The sequence below is a fragment of the Leuciscus leuciscus genome (assembly GCF_965113295.1).
Source record: "Leuciscus leuciscus genome assembly, chromosome: 12".
NCBI lineage: Eukaryota > Metazoa > Chordata > Actinopteri > Cypriniformes > Leuciscidae > Leuciscus > Leuciscus leuciscus.
This window is the reverse complement of record NC_138736.1, coordinates 29752733-29777980: the sequence shown is the minus strand read 5'-3', so window position 1 is coordinate 29777980 and position 25248 is coordinate 29752733. Positions and strand designations below refer to the sequence as shown.

The following is a 25248-nucleotide window of genomic DNA, read 5'->3' as shown; positions in this document are numbered from 1 at the left end:
GAACACACCAATAGAAAATAGTTTGCAGCATGTTGCTGCACGGCAGTGATAAAGTCTTTAATTTGACAGAGAAAGAGAAGGAGAAATAAGCGATTAACTTTGGTTTGTATTGACAAAAAGACCTCATAAAACCAGTTCAACACAACTATCAGTTCATCCACGGCATCGCAATACATCCCAGTTCAATCTGATCTTCTGTAACAAAAGCTAAAAGACTATAATGAAGAAATGACCTTCACAAATCAACTTCACACTAAATAGTCCTTAAATGGGAAACATTCGGAAATCTGTCATTGATTCTAGACACTTGCGGCACATGAATGTTTCATTTTAAATCTACTGATTTCAGGTATTAGCGTTTGTAGCACTAAAGATGTTCCTAGTACTATTTTAATAAATCAGTAGATATACAAGCCTGATAGTTGTGCTGTAATATGTAAGAAGCAATAAGCAACAAAAATATTCAAAATAAGTCATCTAGATGTGCAGAGGGAATAAAGATGTATATTCAGCCCTGAAGATAAAGAAAATACCAGTTTTGTTTAGAGACTAGCCATCTGATCAGCCACAAAGTACAAAAATGCTACATATTGCTTCTTAACAGAGAAGCATGCGGCGTCTTTCAAACCAATTGACAACCAGACGGACAGATTGACAACGGATCATACTTCCAAGAGTTTTATTATCAAAAGTGGCCTATTATACTGAGAGAAAAAAAAAAAAGACATCACACGTACAGAAACAGAAAAGGTGCCACATTGGACAAATGTCATCACCATCTAATCGTTTGGTGATATGTATGGAAGAGACCCAGTAAGTGTAAGAACAAAACAGACAAAAACAAGATCTAATACCTGGAGATATGAACTGCAAAAAGCTACAAAATGGGAGGGAGATGTGGCGAGCTGGCCAACAGAGAAGACAAATGACTTCTGAGAAGGGATACAATTCAAATGAGGAATAAAAAGAGATAAAAACAAGGTAAGGGACCGAAAGATGACGTCTTCATTTGAATTATCCAGCAATTATGAACAAATCTCCGCATTTGGTTGGGTATCAATAGTTCTTTCATCTTCTCTGATGGTCAACAATCACGATTTTACATCATTTGTTTCAGTGTACAATTAAAAAATAGTAACAATTTTATTAACAGAATAAGTATAATCAGTATAACAGAATATCTCCCGCTAATAATCTTAAAATACAAACAAAAGCAGAAACCCTCCCATAATTGCTCACAAATCATCTTTTAATTTAAGCCTCAAAAAAACAAAAAAAACACAACATTCACCTTTTGGCTTTTTTAACCATAAACAAAAAAAAAAATGTTCCCCCTTTCATCTCTGCCTCAATTTCTCTCTTTTTATACGAGCTGTTATCGCAAAGCTGGACTCCATCCCATTTCTCTCGCTCTCTTCCTCTACCAGAAGTCTCGGCGGTGGTAGGCATCTGGATCGCAGTACTTGGTCACCACCACTCTGTTGGCGAACTTTCTTCCCGTTAAGCCCTGCATGGCTTTCTGGGAGTCGTAAACAGATGTGAACTCCACAAAGATCTGGAAAAAATAAAACAGATTGTGGGATGGTTTGTGTAGCACTACCAGATGTTCATTGCTGGAGGGTTCAGAGTCAAAGTACTTTAATCAGCACCTACGTAAAAGGACTGAAAAACCGCCCAAACCCATGATCCCTCATGCATCACTTGAGCCGGTTTGGTAAAGCTTACCTTGCCGGTTCCAGGGATATCAAGGCCATCAACAGGCCGAGGAATCTCTATGCTCTTGACCTGGCCATATTTGGAGCACTCCTCCTTGACGTCCTCCACTATCTCCTCGTACTCCTCGTCGTCCAGGAGCTCCTCTGGAGCCACCATGTTCATCAGGCACAGGACCTCGGTAGGGATGCCGCCCATCTGCATCATGGAGTTTGCCATCATCCCCGGTACTTGCAACGTCACCGGAGTCTCATTTATACTCGTCTACAGAGGGTTAGTGAAAGATAAATAAAAGAAAGACGGCTTGAGAATCAATTTATCCTATTTAAAATAAAGTTATGCATCAGTGCTGCACACATTTTGAAAGACATTTTTGGAACATGCACAGATGAGACCAAGAACATACACTACCATTCAAATGTTTGGGGTCAGTTATTTTTTAAGAAAATTAATACTTAAGACATTTTTAATGTTGCAAACAATTTATATTTTAATTAAATGCTGTTCTTTTCAACTTTCTATTCAATAAAAAAAAAAGGAGTTTTCACAAAAATATTACCCAGCACTACTGTTTTCAACATTGATCATAAGAAATGTTTCTTGAGCAGAAAATCAGCTTATTAAAATTATTTCTGAAGGATGGATGTGTGAAACCTGAAACTTGAGTCATGAAAATCACAGGAATAGATTACAATTTGAAATGTATTAAAATAGAAAACAGGCCATTTAAAATTAGAATATAGAAAAAAAATTATGTTTCACAATATTACTGTTTTTACAGTATTTTTGCTCATATGTATGCATCTTTGGTGAGCATAAGAGACTTTCAAAATCATACAAATAATAAAAATGTAACCAAACCCAAACTTTTGTACAGTAGTGCAATAAGAAAAAACACGTACAATGCTTTAACAACAAATGTCACGAGGTCTTATTTGTATAAGATGTCTTCAAATGAGTGAATTTCACGTTAAACTTGATTCTTACCATTGTGGCATTCTTGGCCCCTACACTTGCCCTCTGAACCAGCAGCTTCTTATCTGCTAACTGCATACCATTCAATCCTGCAATAGCCTGGAAGAAACATTAACAGATTGACTTCCATATTAGTATATGGGCTAAACATGTTAAAATCCATGGACACAAGTGAAACACTAACCATGCCAACTCACCTGATCATTGATGTTAACATCCACATATTCACAGAAAGCATAGCCCTTTGAGAGGCCGGTAGCGCTGTCCTTAACCAAATTGAAGGCTTTGAGAGGTCCAAAAGAGGTTAACAACTCTTTAACCTGAATACACGAAGAAAGAAATTCAGGATTTACATTGCATCTCACATAAGCAGGAAAAAGGTAAAACAAACAAACAAATAAAAACATTACATTTAAACATTTAAACATTTAAAGTCCCCCTGTGGTAAAATTCAAGTTTTTAAAAATGTTGTTTATATGCCTATGTGATGTTTTTAATATGCTTTAAGACAAATCATGTGCAAATTCATAAGTCAACACCATTGCTGAGTATTTTCTCTTTAAAACCGCAGTGAACCAAAGACGGTCTCAAACGCGGTATGAAATCACTGGTGTTTCTGACGTCACAAACTACCTTGTAACCAATCACGACAACGTGTGATCGTCAACGAGTGGATCTCTGAGCAGGTGTGAGTGAGTAAAGCCAGGGCTAATTTGCATTTTCAAAGAACTGCGTATACTAAATGAGGCAAGGGTGTAGAGTTACAATCAAGCTATTCTAAGGTTTTAAAAAAATGACTTTTAAATATGTAATTTTGGTGATCAAAAATGAGTTTTAAGGGATCAAATTATTGACTACAGGGGGACTTTAATTTCCCCCGAGATCCACTCATAATGTTATTAAAGTTTTTTGTGCCAAAAACATTTCAGCTATTCCCTGACCAATTTCACCTTTTTTGCTGTGAGTTTGCTCGTGTGTCAAATATGCATATATTACCTGGTGTTCAAACAATCTGTCCTGAAATAGAAATAATCAAGGACTTTTTAAAAAAATCAACTTCAACTGCTCATTTCTCATGTTGGGAAGGATATGCAGAGAATGAAGAGCCACATGCAGCCAAGACAAGCACAAAGCTGGGCAAACCTTACAATATATTATTGTTAGCTTTTATAGTGTTTATGAATAATACAATCTGTCCTACTAGCTCATTATTTCACTATGACTTTCTCATTATTTTGTGCAGTTTAGTTTCAATAAATGTTGTTCTTTTTTGTTAGTTCCAGTAAAAGGGAGCAGTATGTTTTCATGGCACATGAGGCTCTTATATGAGTTATATAGACTTTCTACCAGAAACCATTTGTAACCAACCTGGTCGTCGTTGAGATAGTTGGGCAAACCTCCAATGAAAAGCTTGTGAATAGAGTCTGGTACAACAGTGGACACCACACCTGTGGAGCAGATGGAAAACATTCCTTAACAGTCAATTGACTGGCAGAAGAAAAGGAAGAGAATAATAGACCGATAGACTACAATCATAAGGTTGTAACAGACTCATTTTCTTAGGTTTAAACAAAATACATTCACCTGAGAACGAAATTACAAATGTATACTGAAACCAACCATTTGTAATCAAAAGAACAACAGGAACATGTCATGTTTGTTGTAGTTTGAGATCTGAGCAAAGAGGGAACTGTAAAGTGGTCATACCCGGCACATATACGCTGGGGTTCTCGCTCATGCCAGGTAATGGCTGATAATCGTGTGGCCGGCGAATCTTTAAACTCTGCCCCTGGAAGATGATGCCATCAAACGCCATGGCCTGTGTGGTCTCATCCACTGATCGGAACTGAGGAATTAATGGGAGGAAAATTGTAAAGAACCAAGCTTGTCAATTCATAGGCAATATAAGTCAGTGTGTACAGGTGTTACCCACCTCAAGGAAAGCAAAGTTCTTGTCCTGGTTAATCTGGACGGCAAGAACAGGGTTTCCTGGGGCCTGAGTCAGACCACCGAGTCTCATCTGGGCATTGAAGAAGTCCATCATGGATTCCTGAGGAAGAAGGGCGTTATATAATGCAAAGACATTCATATGTAAAAAAAAAAAAAAAAAAAGGATGCACAGATAATAAGATGGAGATCATTTTTGATGTTATGAACAATAACCTATAAAATGGCCGATATTTAAAGGGATACTCCACCGTTTTTACTCACAAAACAAAACGTTGCGCTTTTCTAAGCGTGTAAAATGGATAACTATATTGTATGGCGGAATACCATAGCAAGTGCTTGTAAGCACTTCGACTTGGCGCAGTAATATCTTCACTAGAGGGAGCGGGGGCCGGTGAGAGGATTTTTCACGAGTGAAGATATTACTGCGCCAAGTCGAAGTGCTTACAAGCACTTGCTATGGTATTCCGCCATACAATATAGTTATCCATTTTACACGCTTAGAAAAGCGCAACGTTTTGTTTTGTGCCACCTTGTCGAGTTACACTACGCGAGTAACTGTATTTAAATAGGGAAAACGTGGAGGTGTTTGGTAGCTTCTCTGCTTGGCCCATATTGAATGAACTGGGCTAAGCTAAGTGCTAACAAAGTTTCGCCGCAAGACAGAGCGATTTAGTGCACGCACTGAGACGAGAGAGGTATGTATCAACTCGTCTTAGTTAAGGGAATAACAGTTTAATATGAAAAATCGGTGGAGTATCCCTTTAAGTGTATACTTTAATGGTAAAAAAAAAAAGAGCATTAAAAATTTATTTTAAATGCCACGACTGAATTTAGGCAGCACATTATGCACAGTATGAAATAAATTGATTTTGATTCATTCTAAGATTTGCTAAAGATTGTATTTAACAGTGTTAATTATTTATTAGTGTTTTTTTTAAATGCCGTAAGTGATTTCTGAGAAACGCTGTTGAAAGTGAATCGGCCCGAACGCCACAACACACTGTCGTGTCTAAGAGTGAGATTTGAAGAAAGACTGTAGAAAGAGAGAAGGCTGAGAGACATTACAAAAGATAAAAGCACAGAGGACTATCACAGGAAAGAGAAGGGTTATAATAAGGCAAGAGCTTTAGGAACCGCATTAATATTAGAAAAGCTTTCCAGCGCTGGAGAAAACGAAGCGGGAAGGCCTGAAAACGGACACAGAGGTTGCCTTAGGTTCTGCTCCACATGTGAATAACATTGTGTTTCACAGATCAAAGATATGGTGTTGTTGTAATGTTACCTATAGTAACAGGACAGTGTTGAGTGTCATTGTTTGTCTGGAGCTGCTGTGCTGCTGGCGACAAAACCAAATCTTGCTTGTATGTATTCTTTTTTTTATTCTTCCTTGTCGTTTGTTCGTCAACTTCAGTTTTTTTTTCTTTCCGGGAAGCATTATTTTGTTTCTCTTCAGCTATGATAAACTATGATCCACTTTTGCATTGCGTGTTCGTGCATTTTGGCGGTGGAGCAATGAGGGGAGGGGTGAGTTTGTTTGGGTTGATTTCAAATATCAACAGTGTTTCTCAGAAATGTGAAAATAGGGGAAACGAGCATGTACAATTAATTATTCAATATGCTTCTGCAGAATATATCTAATTGTGCCAGTGTTCTGTGTGTATTTGTTCTCTAAAACCCTGCAGAGTAATTCTAGTGTGTGAATAGTGTTCATTCAACACCTCTGTGATGCCAAATGGGATGTTGCCAACGTAAAGTCTGCGAGCCTGGCGAGTCATCTGACTGCCCACTACGGGCACCGGGGTCGGCGTTACTGCCAGGCCGTCTGGCGTCATGGTGGGCAGCAAAGCGGTGGCAGGGATCTGACCAGCAGCTGAGGAAGAGAAAGACAGAATAATTGCATCAACAACAGAATATGAATTATTAAATAACATTACATTGTTATTATCAGGAGATGTCTGTAAACGCCTGAACCAAAAAATATATATAAATTAAAGCCAGACAAAGAAAGAGGAAGAGAATAAATAACAGTTGATCGGGGTGGGCAATATGAGCAAAAAGTATATAGTGGCCAAAAGTGATGTCCAGCCAAGGAAAAATCTTCACTATTTAAAAAAAAAAAAAATTTGTTAAAGATTTTGTTATCATATTACGCAGCTGGCCTTGGAGTCAAATTGTTTTATTTGTGATAACACAATGAAACATAAATTGGCCAGGCTGTCAAAGAAATGATGAACATGACCCAACACATTTTTTTTTTTTTTTATCAATATATGCTTTTTCCTGTGAGCTTTTTGTTTTTCTATGCATAAAATAAAACCTGTAGTTTGCCTTTTTTGCCAAATCATTTTGTCAAATAAATACCTTAACCAAGTTTAGTGTGTTTTTTTTAGATTTAAAAATATATACATATTTCAATCGTTTAATCAAACTTGTAGGGTCATAAAAAAAACATATCTCCTCTGGACATCATTTTTGACCACTACTGTACAGCATGATATAGTAATTTTATAAAAAATTAATTAAAAAAAACCTACTGACAAATAATGAATTTAAGAATTTTTATTTGAACAGTCATTGATTGGGCTATCAAATTTTCTACACATTTCTGTGCACCATTTCAACCGGTTTATCACCAACCCCTACTTAGTGAGTATAATGACTGGACACAGGGTAGTCTTTTAAGCCATGTCGCTCACCTTGCATTGCCTTGTACTGCATGGGTGTAATATGCTCAAAGCCAGGAGGCGGTACATCCCAGTACTTCTTAATTTTCTTCTTTTTCTCCCGTTGAGGTGAACGGCTGATTTACAGAAAGGCAGAGAGAAAAAGAAAAGAACCGAATTCATTTTTATCTAACTGGTATATTACAGATTCAACAATATGATTACTCTTTTTTTTTTTTTTTTTTATCTAAAAGAGCCAAGTCATTTAGTTAAATTATTCCTTTAAATCCAAAAGAATAGTACAATTAAAATTGCAATAAAAAAATTGAGAAATAATTATAATAATCTCTAACTGTTACAGTTGGCACTAATTAAAAATATTTTACCTAGCGTAACAACTCCACACATAAAGACAAGGATTATAACGCAGAAATAAGTATTAATTCATCTCACAAACTCCTTCAACATCAAAACACTAGTCAGATGGATTTGTAAGATGTAAACAAATGGAAAAATTGGGTCAGCCAATCTGCAGTATTACCTGACGTTTTCTTGGGGATGGTTCTGAATTTGATCACTGAAATGACATTTAAGAACAGGGTTTGACATGTAGCTACTTTACAGTAGCTTAAACCACAGTACATAAACTGAATGAGGTTTAGGAGCAAGACTAATGATTTTACCGTGCATCCTGCCTTATTCTTGATTACAGTGCACTTAAAACGGACTACTTCAGTTTTAAATTCAGCTTAAACTGCGTAAATCAATAAGCATAATTAAAAGGGCATGAAATGACTCGTATTGTAATAGCAACATCTATTTCAACAGGGCTCAACAATAAGAAGAGCTTGCAGAAAAATCTGATATTTAAATATGCAATATGCATGTACATCAACTGGCCCAAAGCTCTCACTCTGCACCCTCTTTATTGTTGAGCCTTGAACAATGATGACAATCACGTCACAACATTCCCTCTCGCACCTGCGTCTATGGCGGCGGTCCTTGCTGTCGCTGCGGCGTTCCCGGCTTCTTCTCTCTCTGCTCCTCCTCTTCCTCTCTCGACTGCGGCTGCGTGAAGGGCTGCGACGCCGGTGCCGGTTCTCTTTGTCCCGCTCTGAGACAGAAGAAAGAAATGAAAAATATGAGCATCCCAAAAAATGAGACAAAGCCACAGGCTCCTGAAGCAAACCAGTAGGGATGCTCCTAACAGGATTTTTGCAGCTGATACCGACAACCCATTTCTTGTCATCATGATCGGCCGATACCGATCATTCAAGCTTTATATAGTGATATGTACTCTATTGACTCTCTAAAACTTTAGTTTTTTTCAGCTAAAAGTACTGCCACAGATGTTGCCTTGGTTATATTGTTTACAGTGATGTTGTATATTGTTTTAATTGAGAATCAAATATATAACCACAACAAATATTCTTTTTACTTTAAACATTGAATAGGCCTTTAAAAACAGGGCTTACACAAACCAATAACCATATAAAATAGTTTGGGCTTTTCACAATCCTGTCAACTACATCTGGGCCAAATTGTGTTGATATCTCAAAGCAATCGAAGGTTTTGGCATTAGGAACCATGGTAGGCTTTTTATCAAAATCCAAAAACCTCTCCAAACAAGTGATCTGAGTGTTTTACTGAACATAAGAACTACTTACTAGGGCTGTCAAATAAAAATTTGAATTTTGAATATTCTTAGAATGAAAAAAAAGGAAAAAGAAATGCACATTCGAATGCAAAAACCGTGCATACATTTTTTTGGTGTGTCAAGCTTATCCAGTACAGCGTGATGCGGCTGCTTTGTTAATTTTGAAAAATTATTCAAAATAATTTGCGAGTCAGAGAGAATCGTTAGAGCATTTAATTTCAATAAAAGATGCAATGCTTGATTTGCTTATCGCTTAAAGGGATAGTTCAAAAATGAAAATTTACTCACCCTCAAGCTCTCCTAGGTGTATATGACATTCTTCTTTCAGACGAATATAATCGGAGTTATATTAAAAAAGTATCCTGGCTCTTCCAAGCTTTATAATGGCAGTGAATGGCCTTTTCAGTTTTGAAGTCCATCAAAATGCATCCATCCATGATAAAGGTGCTCCACACGGCTCCGGGGGGTTAATAAAGGCCTTCTGAAGCGAAGCGATGCGTTCGTGTAAGAAAAATATCCATATTTACAGCCTACACAAGTCGACTTGCGCCAAAAGAGTAACACTTGACGATGTATGACGTAGCATGTAGGAGTAGCGTAAGCTTTGACGCCTCTCATGGTTAAAAAAAACAGGGCTGGGCAACAAACTCAAGCTCCTCCGACATTTCTCTTTAAAAAAAAAATAGTTTTAGACTTCTAATTCGTGACTGGTGTTTTTAATATGGGTATTTTTCATACACGAACGCATCGCTTCGCTTCAGAAAACCTTTATTAACTAGGAGCTGTGTGGAGCACCTTTATCATGGATGGATGATAAAAATATTTTACTTCAAAATAGAAACGGCCATTCACTGCCATTATCAAGCTTGGAAGAGCCTGGACATTTTTTAATATAACTGCGATTATATTCGTCTGATTATTTAAATAATTTAATAATCCGACAAATTTTCATTTTTGGGTGAACTATCCCTTTAAGACAATACAGTAATTTTTTCATCTAACATTAAGTTTTGTCTTTAGGATTCGAAGTTTGCTAATATTTAAGAAAGAAATTCGAATTTAGCTTTTCAGCCATTTTGACAGCCCTAATACGTACATGTGTAAATGCCGCAATAAAGCATGAAAATATTTGTAATAATTACATAGATTAAGTAACAAATAATGAGATCCTAGTGGATGAGTGATGATCTTCCAGTGCTGTTTTAGCTGTGCGCTCCTATTCTATGGCGCATGGTAAATCAAGGCCTGTTAATTAAACCAATCCAAGTGCGCTCCAGCTGTAAACCAGCGTCCGATTGGTCTCTACACATAGTCCCTACCCACTATACCCACCCACCATGCCCGAGATCAAGCTTCCATTGGTTGAACTTTCGTCATGTTGGCGATGTGAATGGATCACGGAAGTCCTATAGCTTTAGCCGAGCAGCACGTCAAGTCACTCAGTGAGGATTTTCTCAAGAATGACGCATCATGTTATGTATTTAAATTTTTATAAAAAAATTTTTTTTTTGAATTTACAAAGCCTAATCTGTATAGTGTTCACATGTGCATAGGCGGCGACTTTCATATGAATACTTGTTGTTTGGTCGCATATTGATTACTGATTGGTCGCTAGTTGAGAAATTTTTTCCTCAAATTTTGATCGGTTTGTAAGATCGGCCAAATTTTGTGACTCCCGATCGAGTCATAGAGTAAGGAAAGAGGAAGGAACAAGAAGAGAAAGCCCATTCCAGCTGCAGAATGAAAGATTTGGCACACTATTATGTAGAGTTTCACAGTGAGTATCTAGGGGAAAAAGGAAGATTAGAGGTAAAGGAAAGAGACAGGTTGTGTGTGCTTTTCTGCACCTCATTATTGGATACCCACCATGACCGTTTAGACTGTCACCTGTGCGGAAGAAACGAGAGGGGTTAAAAAAGGGAAAACAAAAGTTATTGCAACTCATTTTTACTTACAAACAGAATACAGAATGTAGGGCTGTAAAATTGATTAATCGCGATCAATCGCATCTAACATAAAAGTCAGTGTTTACAATATATGTGTGTGTATATATATATTTTTTTTTTTATTAATATATATAACCATGGGTAAACTTGGGTTATTAAAGCCTGTTAATTATTGACAATAAGTTTAATCCATGAGCATTTTAATTGTAGACATTCAAGGTTGAGTTTGTTACTGTGTTTATTTTTAAGAGTGTCAACCTGCATTTATAATTTCTGTATGCAAATATGGTGAAGCAGAGTCATTCTCCCAGATTGGCTTGAGAGAGTTGTTGTCCTGCTTAACCATATTTGCATGGAGATTATAAATACAGGTTAACGCTCTTAAAAATAAACAGTAACAGACTCAACCTTGAATGTGTACAATTAATGCACATGGATTAAACTCATTGTCAATAATTAACAGGTTTTAATAACCCAAGTTTACACACACACATAAATATATGTGTGTTTATATATATATATATATATATATATATACACACACACACACAGACATACATATATACATATAATACACATATATTATGTAAACATACTTTTATGTTAAATGTGATTAATCGCAATTAATCGATTTTACAGCCCTAACAGAATGTGTCACTTGTGGCAGGTGATCTGACAACAATGAAGACTAGACATACAAATTAAAACTTAAATTACAAGCTGATCATAAGTTATATATAAAACAATAAATTCAAAGCCTATAATGGCATATCAATGACAATCACCAAAATAAATTAAATTAAGCTCTGAGCTGTTGGTTTCAAATATAAAACTTTCCCAGCAGTAATTGTAGAGGTGTGTGTTTTTATTTATTTATTTATTTTAATTTAAATATTCATGTACTACATTATTAAGACTTAAAATCTGCATGAAATGGAACTTGCAAGTGTATTTTTTTCACTATTGTGACACATCTGAAATGGCTTCTTAAACAAGAAACATTTTTAGGTCCGGACTTGATTTTGTCCATCGGGAATTGATTGGATCGTTGTGGTTTGCTATTGCTGTGATCTCATGTGACAGGTTGTCCCACCCTCGCGCCAGTAAGCACGTCATCAGAAAAGCGATGTCGTTGCAAGTGGGAGGGGGATGTTAATTTGATTGGGAACACGAATTTAAAAAAAGGAATGGTGTGCACGGATAAATAATTTATAACACTGCAATATTCCATAATTTTAATTTCATGTTGACTTTAAGTACATTAAACTTTTCTTGATACATTTTTATCCAAACAAAGGGAGTTGTTTCACCAAATACAGAATAAATTAAATAACACGTATCCTGTCAGTAAATACAAACAATTACCAATTATCAAATGTTTATGCATATTTACAGATTTCTAGATCTATTTTCCTCTATAAAAGCATTTAAAAAAAATTCAAGTGCTGAACGCGTTAAATTACCGTAAGCACCAATATGTTTAGTTATTAAGATAATATGATGCTATGCAAGTGATTACCGTTCAAGACAGGCAGTGGTGCACATTTATACTCACCTTGTTTGTTTTCAGATAGCTGTCTCTCGAATTCATCAAAATCAGACATCCTGGTGTTTTGATCTAACCCAGACTCTGAAACTTCAGTTAACACGCTCTTTCGCTTTTAAATAGCGCTCTCTTTGTCACACGCAATTTCAAGGGACGGACTATAAAAATGCAGATGTTTTAAAATGTTACACCAGCATATATAGTTTCAAAAAAATGCACTTAAATTCGTGGAGAGAGAAATACACGCTTTGCTTTAGAGGGTTGTTAGCTGCTAATGCTAACTCGAACCACCGCAGGGTGAAAATGAAAGGCTCGCGTCGGCAATACAGATGATTAAACCCCTTAGCTAGTAATATTTGCTCTTTTAAATAGTCTCTTTGATAGTCAAATGCTGTAAGTTGTCATTATTAACTGTGTTGAAGTCGAACCCGTCTCGGCTGAGGAAGCTAACCGCTCATTCCGCGTTGGCGGATGCTGATCGTTTCTTCACAGCCCCAAAAGTCACTCTGAATAAGGGAAATTAAGCTGTGCGCCCCTACTGACCAGGGGGAACAGTGGTTTTTTATCCACTGTTTATTCCTCCATCAATCTTCCACTTTGCAGTTTTAAAAAGAGTGAAGGGGATTTCTCGCTGTAAATGACTGAAAGATGCGCTCTTTCATACAATATTGGAGATGTTTAATAACAGCAGGGTAGGCTAGTTTTGAAAGTCATAATACAAAAGTCTCAAAATACAAAAAATAGATAATCACAACAACAAAACGCAATTTAAGCCATTAAACGGATGTTGCAAAGTATAAACACTGTTTTAGCATTTGCTTTAATATACAGGCACAACAAAGGAGGGTTATAAACTAGTTAACAGACACCAAGGGTAATGCACAAGCCCTTTTCTCATAAATTATATTTTAAATCAATAAACAATCTTTGACATTTATGGTTTGCTTTATAAGCTCCTGAGTCGCATTGGTACCCAAAAGTGTACAAAATTGCACAAATGTCTCTGATATTAAATACCTTGTTTATATACATAATTATCTTTCAACTATTGTCAATTACAAAAAGAATTTGTGCTTATTTTAATAAGGCACCAATACACTTCTACCAAGTGATTTCAATGATTAACAGATGTTGAACACAACATAGCTACTATTCTGGGGGGTTTTTTCCCTGTTTTTCTCTTCACTAGACTATGTATCGAAAAGAACGCACACATATTAAAGAATAATGTGTTCCTTTATCATTTGATACCAAAATATATTAGTTTTATTTAGGAACACAATTTTTTTCTTTTTTAGATGGTTGCAAGCTGAGAACTTTATTTGTATTCAATAATCTTTAGCCTGACTCATATCGTCCAAATGTGATCAAAAGGGTCAGGATATTAAAGAGAAGAGGTACCATATGCAATCCCCAACTTATAAACTCAAACAAGACAAGTCCTTTACATTTAAGGGGTGAGATTTTCAAACATTACAATGAGAAACTTAAGCATAAAAACAAAATAAAGACAGACAACCTTTTAAATACAGTGGCTGACTATTTACCTCACAAATGTTCTTCTCCCTTTTTCTATTTTTTATTTATTTTTACCAAAAACTCTCTCTTAAACTTTCAAAACTGTACATTATTGGTCCAAATGCTTACTCATCATGCAATTCTTTCAGTGTACACACTTTAACTGAATAATTACCAACATTAACTGGGACAGAGTTGGGTTTTTCGTTCCAAATGTGTAGATGGTATGGAAGAAAAAAAGAGAGAGAGACAGAGTGTACCCCCCCCCTTTACTTTTTGTAGGACATTCAGTGCCTGAACCTGTATGAAATGGGCAGCAAGAAGTTGTTCTTCTTCAAGGCCAACACCTTAGCGTGAGCGTCCTCATCAAGAGCTTTATAGCAGCGCCTCGCATAATCCAGAAGCTTCTCTTTGGACGAATCAAACTCCCCAACCTCAGGTACCTTCTCAGGAGCGACCAAAAGCATTTCAGCTATAGGAGTGGTGGAGGCCACGGTGTTTCGGTCAACCCCATGGACCTGGAATGCTCTAGACATGCTCTTCAACTTCTGATAAGTCACAAGGATCTTATTGTAGCGAAGCAGAACACCTGCAGGGTCTTTGACTGCAAACAAACTTGCCATAATTATCAAACTTCTGTTTGGAAATATAGAGTTGCTTTGAAGAATATAGAGACTTTCTTACCTCTTTGTCTTTCCATGCTTCGCGCAATGCGAAAAACACGTCGTCTTTTCACTCTCGTCTGGCCATTCAGCCTGCCTGAACGGTGCTTTTGTGAGCTTTTACTATCTGAATCGTCACCATCATCATCTGTAACAACCTGCTCCTCTTCCACATAATCTTCCTCCGCTATATACTCTTCCTCTTCAATCACCTCCTCTGCTTCTTGATCTGAGGTGAACAACAAAAAGTTAATATATACACACACATATATTATATATACACATATATATGAAGAGTTCAGATGCAAAAGCCTCTAAATGCCATCTGAATTTTTTTTATAGAATGATCATTTTTATGAAGCTCGTATATTTAAATTCAATAATTTCACTGAAATGGCAATGAAGATTACCTATTAATTGTCATTTAAGTGAAATTACTGAACTTAAATATACAAGCTTGATAAAAATTATCATTCTATAAGAAAATTTCAGATGGCATTTAGAGGCTTTTGCATCTGAACTCTGCATATATATATATATATATATATATATATATATATATATATATATATATATATATATATATATATATACACATATATACATACATACATACACTTTTCTAATTTATTTATCCAATTTAAATTCAAATTTATCATTACAGATCAGGGCTACTATCTTTAAAACTAAAACCATAAAAAAAAAAAACATTCATGACTTGAACCTTATTTAATTTCTACCAAGAAAATGGTGACATGGGAAAAATATGAGATGGGAGGGAAATAAAAAAAAATAAAAAAAAAATATTTCAATGCTTTTGCATTCTCTCACAAAACTTTTCCATTCCCCGAGAAACTCTCAAAAAACTTGTGTGTTGTTTGTGGTCAAACGCAAAGTTTCTCAAGGGAACGTACAAATTTTGCAGGGAAAGCAAATTTTCTTGGGGGAACGCACAACATTTGCGAAAGAAATATTTTTTCCTCCCGTCTCATATTTTTCCCTTCACCATGTCCCTTTAGGGGCTCCATAGATTCCAGCTAGTTGCCAAAGCAACATTTCTCATTTAGTTTCAGTTGAAGTACTAAAATAACTAAAAACCAAATAAACTGAAACTAAAAATTTAAACTTTTTTTAATTACAAAACTACTAAAACTTTCAAATTAAATTGAAAACAGAAAATATACAAAATCAAATCAAATTCAAAATATGAAAAAACTATAATAGTATATAAATTATGCTTAAATAACACTGTTACAGAAGCATAAAGCAACAGTGAGATCGCAATTGATTTTTAACTTTAATTGAAGGGGGTGGGGGGTGGGGGGGGTAGTAGTAAAAGCTAATTAGCTGTGTCTTCTGCTGCGCTTTTGGTTGCGTGCAGGGATTTTTCCAGAGCGTGTCATCATGGGTGATGAAGGAGTGGGCGTTTTCCGGCTGGAGTTCTTCAGATTGGTGGGCTGCTTATGACTGGTGTGTTGCTGCAGGGCCTCTGCTTCAGTTTCTTACATAAAAGATTCAAATAAAGATAACACTGAATCATAAAATAGGATTATTACATTACAAGACACTACTTTGCACAAGTACAATTTAAAACTACCTTTCCCCATTGAGCCATTGCTCTCCTGACTCTTGGTGTTGAAAATGAATCTGTCAAGTTGGCAGCGCAGGAAGTCCCTCTCCTCCTCCAGATCTTCGATGCGTTTTTGGAGCCAGGTGTTCTTTTCCAGAGAAATCTGCAGTTGTGCTCTGAGGCTGGTAATCAGAAGGTACGGACTGCAAGGATGAACCTGACCTGAGGCCGACTCTACAGAAGCATTGATTTGTAGAACATAATAAAGTGTAGAGCTCAGTTGTGATAATCAAACATGTTACTCTGTCACAACACGGCAGAGTAAGTAAAGTAAGAGCAGAGTAAGTAAAGTAAATACCATCGAAGGTGTGGTTACTTTGATTATAGAAACCAGACTCGTCCAGGGTGTTGTCCTCACAGGGGATGGAGATTTCATACCCATCTTCATTCTTCAAACCTTTAAACAGGATCAAGACAAATAGGACCTTATTAATCAAATGGATAGTAGCTGGTCCAAACTGGCTATTTGCTGCTCCAATCTTAACCCTATAAATCCTACAGTATACTTTTTTTGTACACAATCTACTACTATGCCTTCTGCCCTCTGTTTGATAATTCATACTTTTAGCAAGTAAAAGGCCTTTTAGTATAATTCTAAAAATGTCCACCTTTCAGATTGTGGTACACATTCACTTTTTGCTGTGAAATCTTAACTGATTAAACAGAGGAATAACTTTTATATTGTTAGTAAGTTAGATGAAAATTTTCTGGACTGAAGTAACCTTGATTATCCATTAATAATTTGAGAAAAAACATGTTAAAATTTAACTATGAAATATGATTTTGAGGAATATTTATTTTACATACATGTACCGTCTGCTAAACTGTTATAAAGACCTTACTGACTTACATTACAAGCCAACATAATTTCATTTTACTTTTTGATTATATAAATAAAAGCAACTGCACATTTTTTTGCCCAGTTTGGGTCTTTGAATAAAATGTGGGTGTTTTTTCACTCATTGAATGCGAGCTCCATATTCTCCCTATATTACACTATGTGAATCATAAAAGCCAGATATCAAGTATAATACAAAACATACAACACATATGCAAACTTTTTTTTTGAGTTTTATTTTAATATGTCAGGCTTTAGATGGTAAAAACAGCGGTAAATCACCGGCTTATTAGTTTGTCAAACAAACATGGTGGCAAGTCAACCAGCTAATAGACTAGCTAGAATAAACCAGATAAACGTCCCAAAATCGTCTTAAACCATATCAAACTGGATTTACCAAAAGGAATAGGATTTTATCAAGTTTAAAAGCTTTTTAAAACTAATAAAGTCTGACCTCTGCAGCTCTCCGTGCTTCTCTGTGTCTCAGTCATGATTCAGGTGACATGGATTGATACATTCGCAAAACTACAACCAAACATAAACTCTCTCAAAAACCGATACTAAACTTTTCAAAAGAGCAGAAATGCACGACACAGCACAGGGCGTGCTGCAATTAATAACAACCAAGGACGACTAAGTAGTTAATTAGGCATTACCATTAACAAGTAGTTAATTAAACAGTAGTTAATTTGCTTGTGTCTCTCTCGTCCTGTCAAACAGGGCAACGGATGACCGTTTCATACATTACATGTTTCTGCTAATAAAAGGCGTGCAAGTATATTTAAATTAGCTTTGGGTATATTAATTGGCATAATTAGTTTCACTAAATTGTACGATACACTTTGCGCATGTGAGGGTTAATAAACTTGTATTTACAAATGTATGCAACTTCAAGGACCTCGTCTAAAGCGTCCGCCTGTTGATTGGCTCTTGTTTGCTGTTGTGCGTCTGTGTTGATCGCTGCATCATAAGGATTGACTGACAGTGACATAGACTGTGGAGAGAGATTATCCGGATCACTTAAAAGTCATATGTACGTCGCGCTGAAAGTATACAGGCACACGGCGGATCCGACTTTTTTATTTTTATTTTTAATGGCATATGCACATGACATAGCACGTAAACTTAATTATGCCCCCTATAATTTAAACTAACAGTGTAGTATTTTAATTAATGTAGCGGATTCAAACAGCAATGCCCTATTAATGCAAAAAATAAAGAGTTTTTTTTTTTTTTTGATTCCGGTAATCTTGCGAATATGATACATTTGTGCGTTCAAATCATGTCGAAAATATCGTAATTTTACGAGTTTAACGCACATGAATGCCTCAACAAAGTTGAGTTGGAAGCTCGGGATTTTAATTAAACCCCGATCTTTACGAGTATGGGCGTGTCAGTGAGAAACCTGGCGAAATACCACAATATAGGTATTAGCAGTCATGCTTTTTTATTTGCACAATAAAATAAGCTGATTCCCTGCACACAATATAATAGCATTGTATAACAACATAATGTAATGATAACGTTGGCTTTAGGTACACCGTCATCTTGCTCCAACTAGGTGACTTGAACGCACCTGACGTCGTAAACACGACTTCCCAACTCGTAAATACGAACTTCCCAGGAGAATTTGAACTCACCAAATGTACAGAGATAGTTGTAGGCTACTGTACTCGTAGGCTAGTTGCATTTTTCAGCATATATAGTGCGGCCAGAGCGCCTATTATCATGTTAACATTCCCCAAATTATTGTTACTGTAAATCCATCCATAATACATAAAAAGGGGATCTCAATCAAACAGTGTAAGATGTGATGACAGCGTAATAACTGTTTAACTAGTTTGAAATGGCCGATTCCTGTGGTGTCAAATATCAACATGCCTGGCTGGGAGGGTCCGGAAGCAGTTTCACACAGGTAACATACTCCACACCTGACTCACCTGAAAAGATATGAAATATTTCATATTCGTGAAGTGAAGATAACGAGAATTAAGGTCAGTTCATTGAATATTGATCGATGCACGTCTTCTGTGTTTGTGAACTGTTTGTGAGTAGATAAGACTGTCTATTGTTAATGAGTTTTGATCGCACATGGTCTTTCTGGGAACATAAAAAAATATGGACGAAAGTTGTTGCAGGTAGCCTATGTTATGTTGGTCGCTTTAAAGTTAATAGTTTAGACTTGTGGGATCTATTTTTTACACGACTGGGCATCAAGTGGACCAAAAGTTGAACAAAATAGTTTTTATATTAAAAGGATGACACACTAAGCAAAATGAAGCCGGATACACAAGTTGTGTATTACTTATAATTTGTGTATTACTTATAATTTGTGTATTATACATTTAGCTTAGTGTGTCATCTTTTTATTATTTGCAGTGTGCAATTTTACACTGTTATGATATATTATTACACTTTGTTTATAAATGCATTCATTTATATGTTACAGCAATATATATATTTGTATTTTTGTTTCCAACAGTTCCCATGGCATGTGTGGGTCTCAAACACTGCAAAGTGGCCCTGGGCTTTGCTGTTATTTTCGACCTTTTTGGCTTTACGGCCCTGTTTATGGGGCTGTTTGTGCCAATGCAAATGAAGGGGAGAGATTTCGGGGACCTTTTTGTCTACACTGGGGTTGTCTTGGTACTGATGTCACTTGGAGGTTGGGTCATGTGGTATAGCGGCAACATTGAGGGTATGCCAAAACAAAAGGATCTGAGCGGAATTGGCTATGCCGTGGATCGCTTGGCCCGCAACCTCAGCAGGAAAATATATAGGCCTACACTTCGTGTTCACAGAGAGCCCTGACTTTTTGACAGTGATGCTGCTGACGTTTTATTTCTAATTTATATATATTTTTTACATACAAAAGACTTTGTGCCTTACAGATTTGGACATGGAGATTCAAACTGAATATCCTGACCTTACACCCTACTTATAGCAGTTATAGATAATTGAATACAATTGGCCTCTATTGTGCTTTTTATATAAAGATGATTTAATATAATACAAAATTATAGTTTATTCAGTAACTGTACAACAAAGGTCAGAAAGAATGTTACAACACAAATTGTTACAAGAAATTCATCTTTACCCCAGTGTTAACATGTATGCAACGTATTGTTAACATGTGTTATCTGTTGTTTTAGCAATAAGAGCTGTGTTTATTCTCTGTAAAGTGTGTTTTAGATTTTTTTTTTTAGCTATGAAAAAATGTTAATTGAACATGTACGCAAAATGTATCTTGACTGATATTTAGGCAAAATGTCAGTATTGTCTGACACTGTTAAAAAATACATGATCAATAAGTTATGACAAAATAATATGTTTTTCCATTGCTTTAACTCATCAAAATAAGTTAAGCAATTTTCAACTTTTTGTACGTCAGTTTAATGTATTTTTTACAGTGTAAATGAACATGTTCAAGTGGCCTATTTAGACAGCCAATCGTGATCAGTGCACAATCATTTGCAGTACATCATATGATCTCTAGGTGGAGACAAACATGAACATTTCATGATATGGCAAAAGTTACTAGTGGTTACATGGCTTTTGCATGACTGAAAATGTCAGTTTCGACTAATTAAAAGCCGTTTTTAATAAATGTTTTGAATTCCTTTCCCTTTATATTGATCGTTGCTATAGATGGTATGACAGACAAAATGAATTTACAAATAAGCAAATTACAAAATAAATATAAAAAATATCAAACAAAAACAATTTACCATAAGCAAATTGATGAATATAAGACTGCATTATTTTTTAATGGAATGTCAAGTAGATCAACTTTATTTGCCTCTTAAGTGTCTCCAGTAAACAAAAAAACAAAAAGAAGCTTACGGTTAGTCTAAGACAAAAAACACTGGGCTTTATTTGGCTCTAAGGTATTTTCCTGTTTTACACTTGATCTCTGAGGGCTTTTCTTGTTTTAAGCCTTCTAAATGGGATTGGGACTTATTAGCACATGTGGTCTTAACGTGGCATATTCTGTGTGGTACAGACTGGAGTGATAAGGAAGATTTGCACTTGATGTGAGAAAAGTAAGCCTACTCTTTGAGAAAAGAGATACAAATACAAATCAATGATAGTTATGCAAAATTTCATAGTGCTAAATTAGTACATTGGTGTAATGTAAGAGCAAACAAGTTGTGGGGAAAAAAAACTGTCTGGATGAGCTGGAAATCGTTGTTTGTAGATACAGTAGACCCCAAAGGTCAAATAACCACCTCCTTTCAAAACGATTTGAATCTGTGAGATTAAACGTCTTCAAAAATCTTCATTTTTTAGGCAAACTCCCTAGTAAGAAGAGAACCCGACTGCTTGCTGTACCACTTTGGAAGGAAATCATGCATGCTATTCTTGGATCTAAACTTTGAAAAATAGTCTTTATTTCAGCTCAAGAAAACGAAATGCACAATAATTATATTTTAAAAAGTATAGTTTTAAGCTGACTTTAGTATTTCACAACGCAGGACATTTCATAGAGATTTTGCTATTTTGACAGTTTCCATCAATTTGATTTTGCACAAAAAAGAAAATGTTATGTTTACATTGTAAAAAAATTATATGATTAATAAATTATGACAACATATGTTTTTACATTGCTCAACTCTCAACTTTATTTTTTACAAGTTATACAAGATTCAATTAGTTTAAAGTCAGTTTAATGTAATTTAAGTTGAAATGACTTAAACATCCAAGATAATTGTACTTAAACATTTAAAGCTACAATATGTAATTTTTTCCGCCACTAGGGGTCGCTACCTCTTACAATAAAAAAGGCGTAGATTGATGACGCAGTGATAAGCGGAATCAACTTGCCGTCATGCTGATGGATCTATAATGTTTATGGATGAGTGAAAACATTCATGTTTAACATGACTGTGGTGTGAAGCAGGGTGCAATTGTTAATGACAGACAGATATCAATCAGCGCCACACGCGGATATAAAAGAATGAGGACATTTCATTCTACCGAACTACCCGCAAGCGCTGAATTACTATTACTGAATTACTACTACTATTATTTGACGAATTAAACTTGTGAGATACACTATCATAACAAAACAGCATTTGAGCGTGTTGAAAGTTATAATGTTATTCTTTGTGTTAGTTTGTTTGCTATACGAGACTAGCAGTAAGCTAGATCAACATTAGAATAACATACTGATCATATTCTAGCATTGCATCATGTAGAGCTATATAACGTTGATTTGTTTTACATTTGCTCACCTGTCTAATAAAGTACATGCAAGAGCTGCGCTGTCAAATCGAAGTTTGCCACAAAGCTCTCGGCATCTCGAGATCTCAGTTCTCCTTTTGTCCCAAAGTCTGCTTGCCATGGTCCATAATGTTTGAACAAAAAAACAACAGCGTGCCGCTAAACATTACGTAGTTGTCCACATCTGTCGCCATGGTTACTATGGCAGTACAAGCGGAAACCAGGGATAACGCGGATATTGACAGACGACAAGTGACAAGGGATGGGCACTATTTAAAATTGTGAATTTCACTGAGTTTACAAATTCTTGGAAACATTTAGGATAATGTAAGTACATAATTTAAAGAAATGTATAACACTGTTAAATAATTTTTGTCATTATTAATTTCACCATTTACTACTACATTGTTAGAAGCAAAAGTTGTATTTGTTTATATTATTTATTAGACCTGAGCTAACAATAAATAGTTTTATTTCAGTTATGACAACTCTCTAGCCTGGAAAACCAGTCCCAAATCCGAAAGATTAAGGGTCTGGCATTGAGTAATGAAAATCGCCCAATTCGAGGGGCGGTACCAAGCATGCATTTGAAAATCTCACTGCATGCAATTGGATAACATTACGACCAATCACTGTCGTGATTGTGCTGTCACTAGTGCTGTTGTCATCTGTTTAGCTCCAAGCATGCATTTGAAAATCTCACTGCACGCAATTGGATAACACTACGACCAATCACTGTCGTGATTGCGCTATAGCGCTGTCGTCATCTGTTTAGCTCGCCTTTGGCCCGCCTATATCAGATACACCGATGTGATTGGTGCACCTCGGCTACAAGGGCATAGTTAATGAGTATCATTACTCAATGCCAGAGTAAATTGCTGAGCAAATTCAAATTGTGCTCTGGCGAGAACTCTGGATTTCCAGGGTAACAACTCTAAGGATAGTGTGACGGGATAACTAAGAAAACTAAGTGAAGACTCAAGTGCCGAAAGAATGATTTATTAACAAAGAACAAAGTAAAACAAACACCCACGAGGGGGGAAAACCATATATAAACACAACTATGAAATGAACATACCACTGGGTCACAGGAGAACAGGAGAACAGGAGAACAGGAGAACAGGAGAACAGGAGAACAGGAGAACAGGAGAACAGGAGAACAGGAGAACAGGAGAACAGGAGAACAGGAGAACAGGAGAACAGGAGAACAGGAGAACAGGAGAACAGGAGAACAGGAGAACAGGAGAACAGGAGAACAGGAGAACAGGAGACGTAAACAATACAACGATCCGACAAAGACTGCAAACACAAAGGAGCTTATAAAAGGGACAAATCAGGCAGATAATGAGGGAACAACAGGTGGGACAAATGAAACCAATAATGAGATAACAAGGAGGGTGGGGTCAAAACAGAGACAGGAACACAAACACCACATGTCATACACGAGACAGGACAGGCCTGTGACAGATAGTTTGTAAAACATTTTATCAATGTAAATAGAAAGTACATAGGTTTGGTCTTGGTGGACTAGATTTGCTACGCTGCTGCTGCAGAGCAAGTACGAGCTAAATGCTCTGAACATAAAATTAATGAAAACATGCTGCTGCTAGAGAGAAGGAAACCCTCTGTAGCAGATCTATAGGCAAGTGGTGCTGGGGAGGTGGAAGGTACAAATTGGCATAGCATGCAGAGATTTTGGGTGCTTCTCAATTCTTATTTGTGCATCCTCACTTCCTTTCCTCAGCTCCACCCCCTGCAGGATGCGAGGGAATGCTGCAAGGAAAGAAAATGAGGAAGGAGGAATCGAAGGAAAGCTTATTTGTATAGTTGAATATTCATGATCACTCGAGCGTCACTCCACTGCGTCATGCGCTCAAAGTTATATATTTGTCCATTTAATTTTGATGTGTTAGTAAATAGCAAAAAAGAAAAGAAAAAAGGATAGATTTAAAGTCCCACTCCGATCATATTTTGATTTATTTTTAAACATTCTCAGTGGTCTTTAAATGATGAATTTGCCGTTTTTAGCCAAAATCACAAAACCTGTGCCGTTTTCTGGGACTTCGCTTCAGCAGAGCGGCAGTAGCTCATTAGCAATTCGCCTCTGCGTTGTGGGCGGAGCCGTTGGCTGAAGCGAGATACATAGGCAGCAACAGCCTCTTTCTGTCTTTCTTTCTTTCTGTCAACACAGAAAACATTTCATCACTGGATAGTTTTTTTCGTTTAATTAAAGTGTTGTTTTATGTCAGCTGAATGTCCGGAACGCTTTTCAGAGAAGATAAGGCAACTTTTTTAGCACAATTCACACCCAGCGGCAATTCAGAAAAAGAAAAAAAAATCTCCGAATGCTCCACACGAAACTTTGGTTTTCCGACCTTTTACCGCCGTGTCGATTTATTTTGATTAATATGTGCGAGGGAGAGAGAGCAAGACAGCGCTTAGTTTGGAGACGGTGAGGTCTTGTTTACATTTTCGCCTGGCTCCTAAGACAGAGAGTGCGCGCGCGCGCGTCCGGGTCTCTCTCTCTGCTCGTTCTTTCAGTTATAAACATGTCCTGTCACAAGCGCAACAGTTCATCTACATTACTCACCGATCAAATAAGACTTTGGCGGGACAAAAAATCACTTTGGCGGGCGCTAAAACAAGTTCAATGCAGGAAAATTCATGCGTGAATTTAACTGAGTAGTACATGACCATGCACTCGCACAAATGCGACCACATAACATTTTAACTCGCACATTCTCAAAAAATGGTCGCAGTCTGGAACCCTGGAACGTAATCCATTCATCTCTCACAGCAACATGTTTTGGTAAAGCATGAAAGCTAATACCAATATCTCTCCTCTTAGCATTGCAACCCGCTACCGCACATAGGTATTGATCCGCCATCGTCTTCTCTACTCCTCAGAACCTGAGCGGGCGGGGCGG

General features: G+C 36.5%; 2 protein-coding genes across 4 annotated transcripts; both read right to left on the bottom strand.

Moving 5' to 3' along the window:
* Positions 1–662: 662 nt before the first annotated feature.
* Positions 663–12944, bottom strand: u2af2b (U2 small nuclear RNA auxiliary factor 2b). Of its 2 annotated transcripts, XM_082185527.1 has the most exons (14): positions 12460–12944; positions 10825–10845; positions 8283–8415; positions 7843–7878; positions 7335–7438; positions 6357–6508; positions 4622–4738; positions 4396–4534; positions 4057–4136; positions 3685–3705; positions 2886–3008; positions 2701–2787; positions 1726–1977; positions 663–1555 (listed from the first exon to the last, which is right to left on the bottom strand). In XM_082185527.1, exons 1-14 carry the CDS (start codon positions 12506–12508, stop codon positions 1421–1423), a joined length of 1449 nt encoding a protein of 482 aa, XP_082041653.1. In that variant the 5' UTR covers positions 12509–12944; the 3' UTR covers positions 663–1420. The 2 variants fall into 2 exon arrangements, with proteins under 2 accessions (XP_082041653.1, XP_082041654.1); XM_082185528.1 differs by lacking the exon at positions 3685–3705.
* Positions 12945–13123: 179 nt separating this feature from the next.
* ccdc106b (coiled-coil domain containing 106b) lies at positions 13124–19089 on the bottom strand. 2 transcript variants are annotated; one of them, XM_082185762.1, is made up of 7 exons: positions 18675–19089; positions 17553–17623; positions 16559–16657; positions 16228–16434; positions 15979–16131; positions 14653–14859; positions 13124–14572 (listed from the first exon to the last, which is right to left on the bottom strand). In XM_082185762.1, the coding sequence occupies exons 2-7, from the start codon at positions 17587–17589 to the stop codon at positions 14256–14258; spliced, it is 1020 nt and encodes a 339-aa protein (XP_082041888.1). In that variant the 5' UTR covers positions 17590–17623; positions 18675–19089; the 3' UTR covers positions 13124–14255. The 2 variants fall into 2 exon arrangements, with proteins under 2 accessions (XP_082041888.1, XP_082041889.1); XM_082185763.1 differs by lacking the exon at positions 18675–19089 and having other exon boundaries at positions 17553–18278.
* Positions 19090–25248: the final 6159 nt, after the last annotated feature.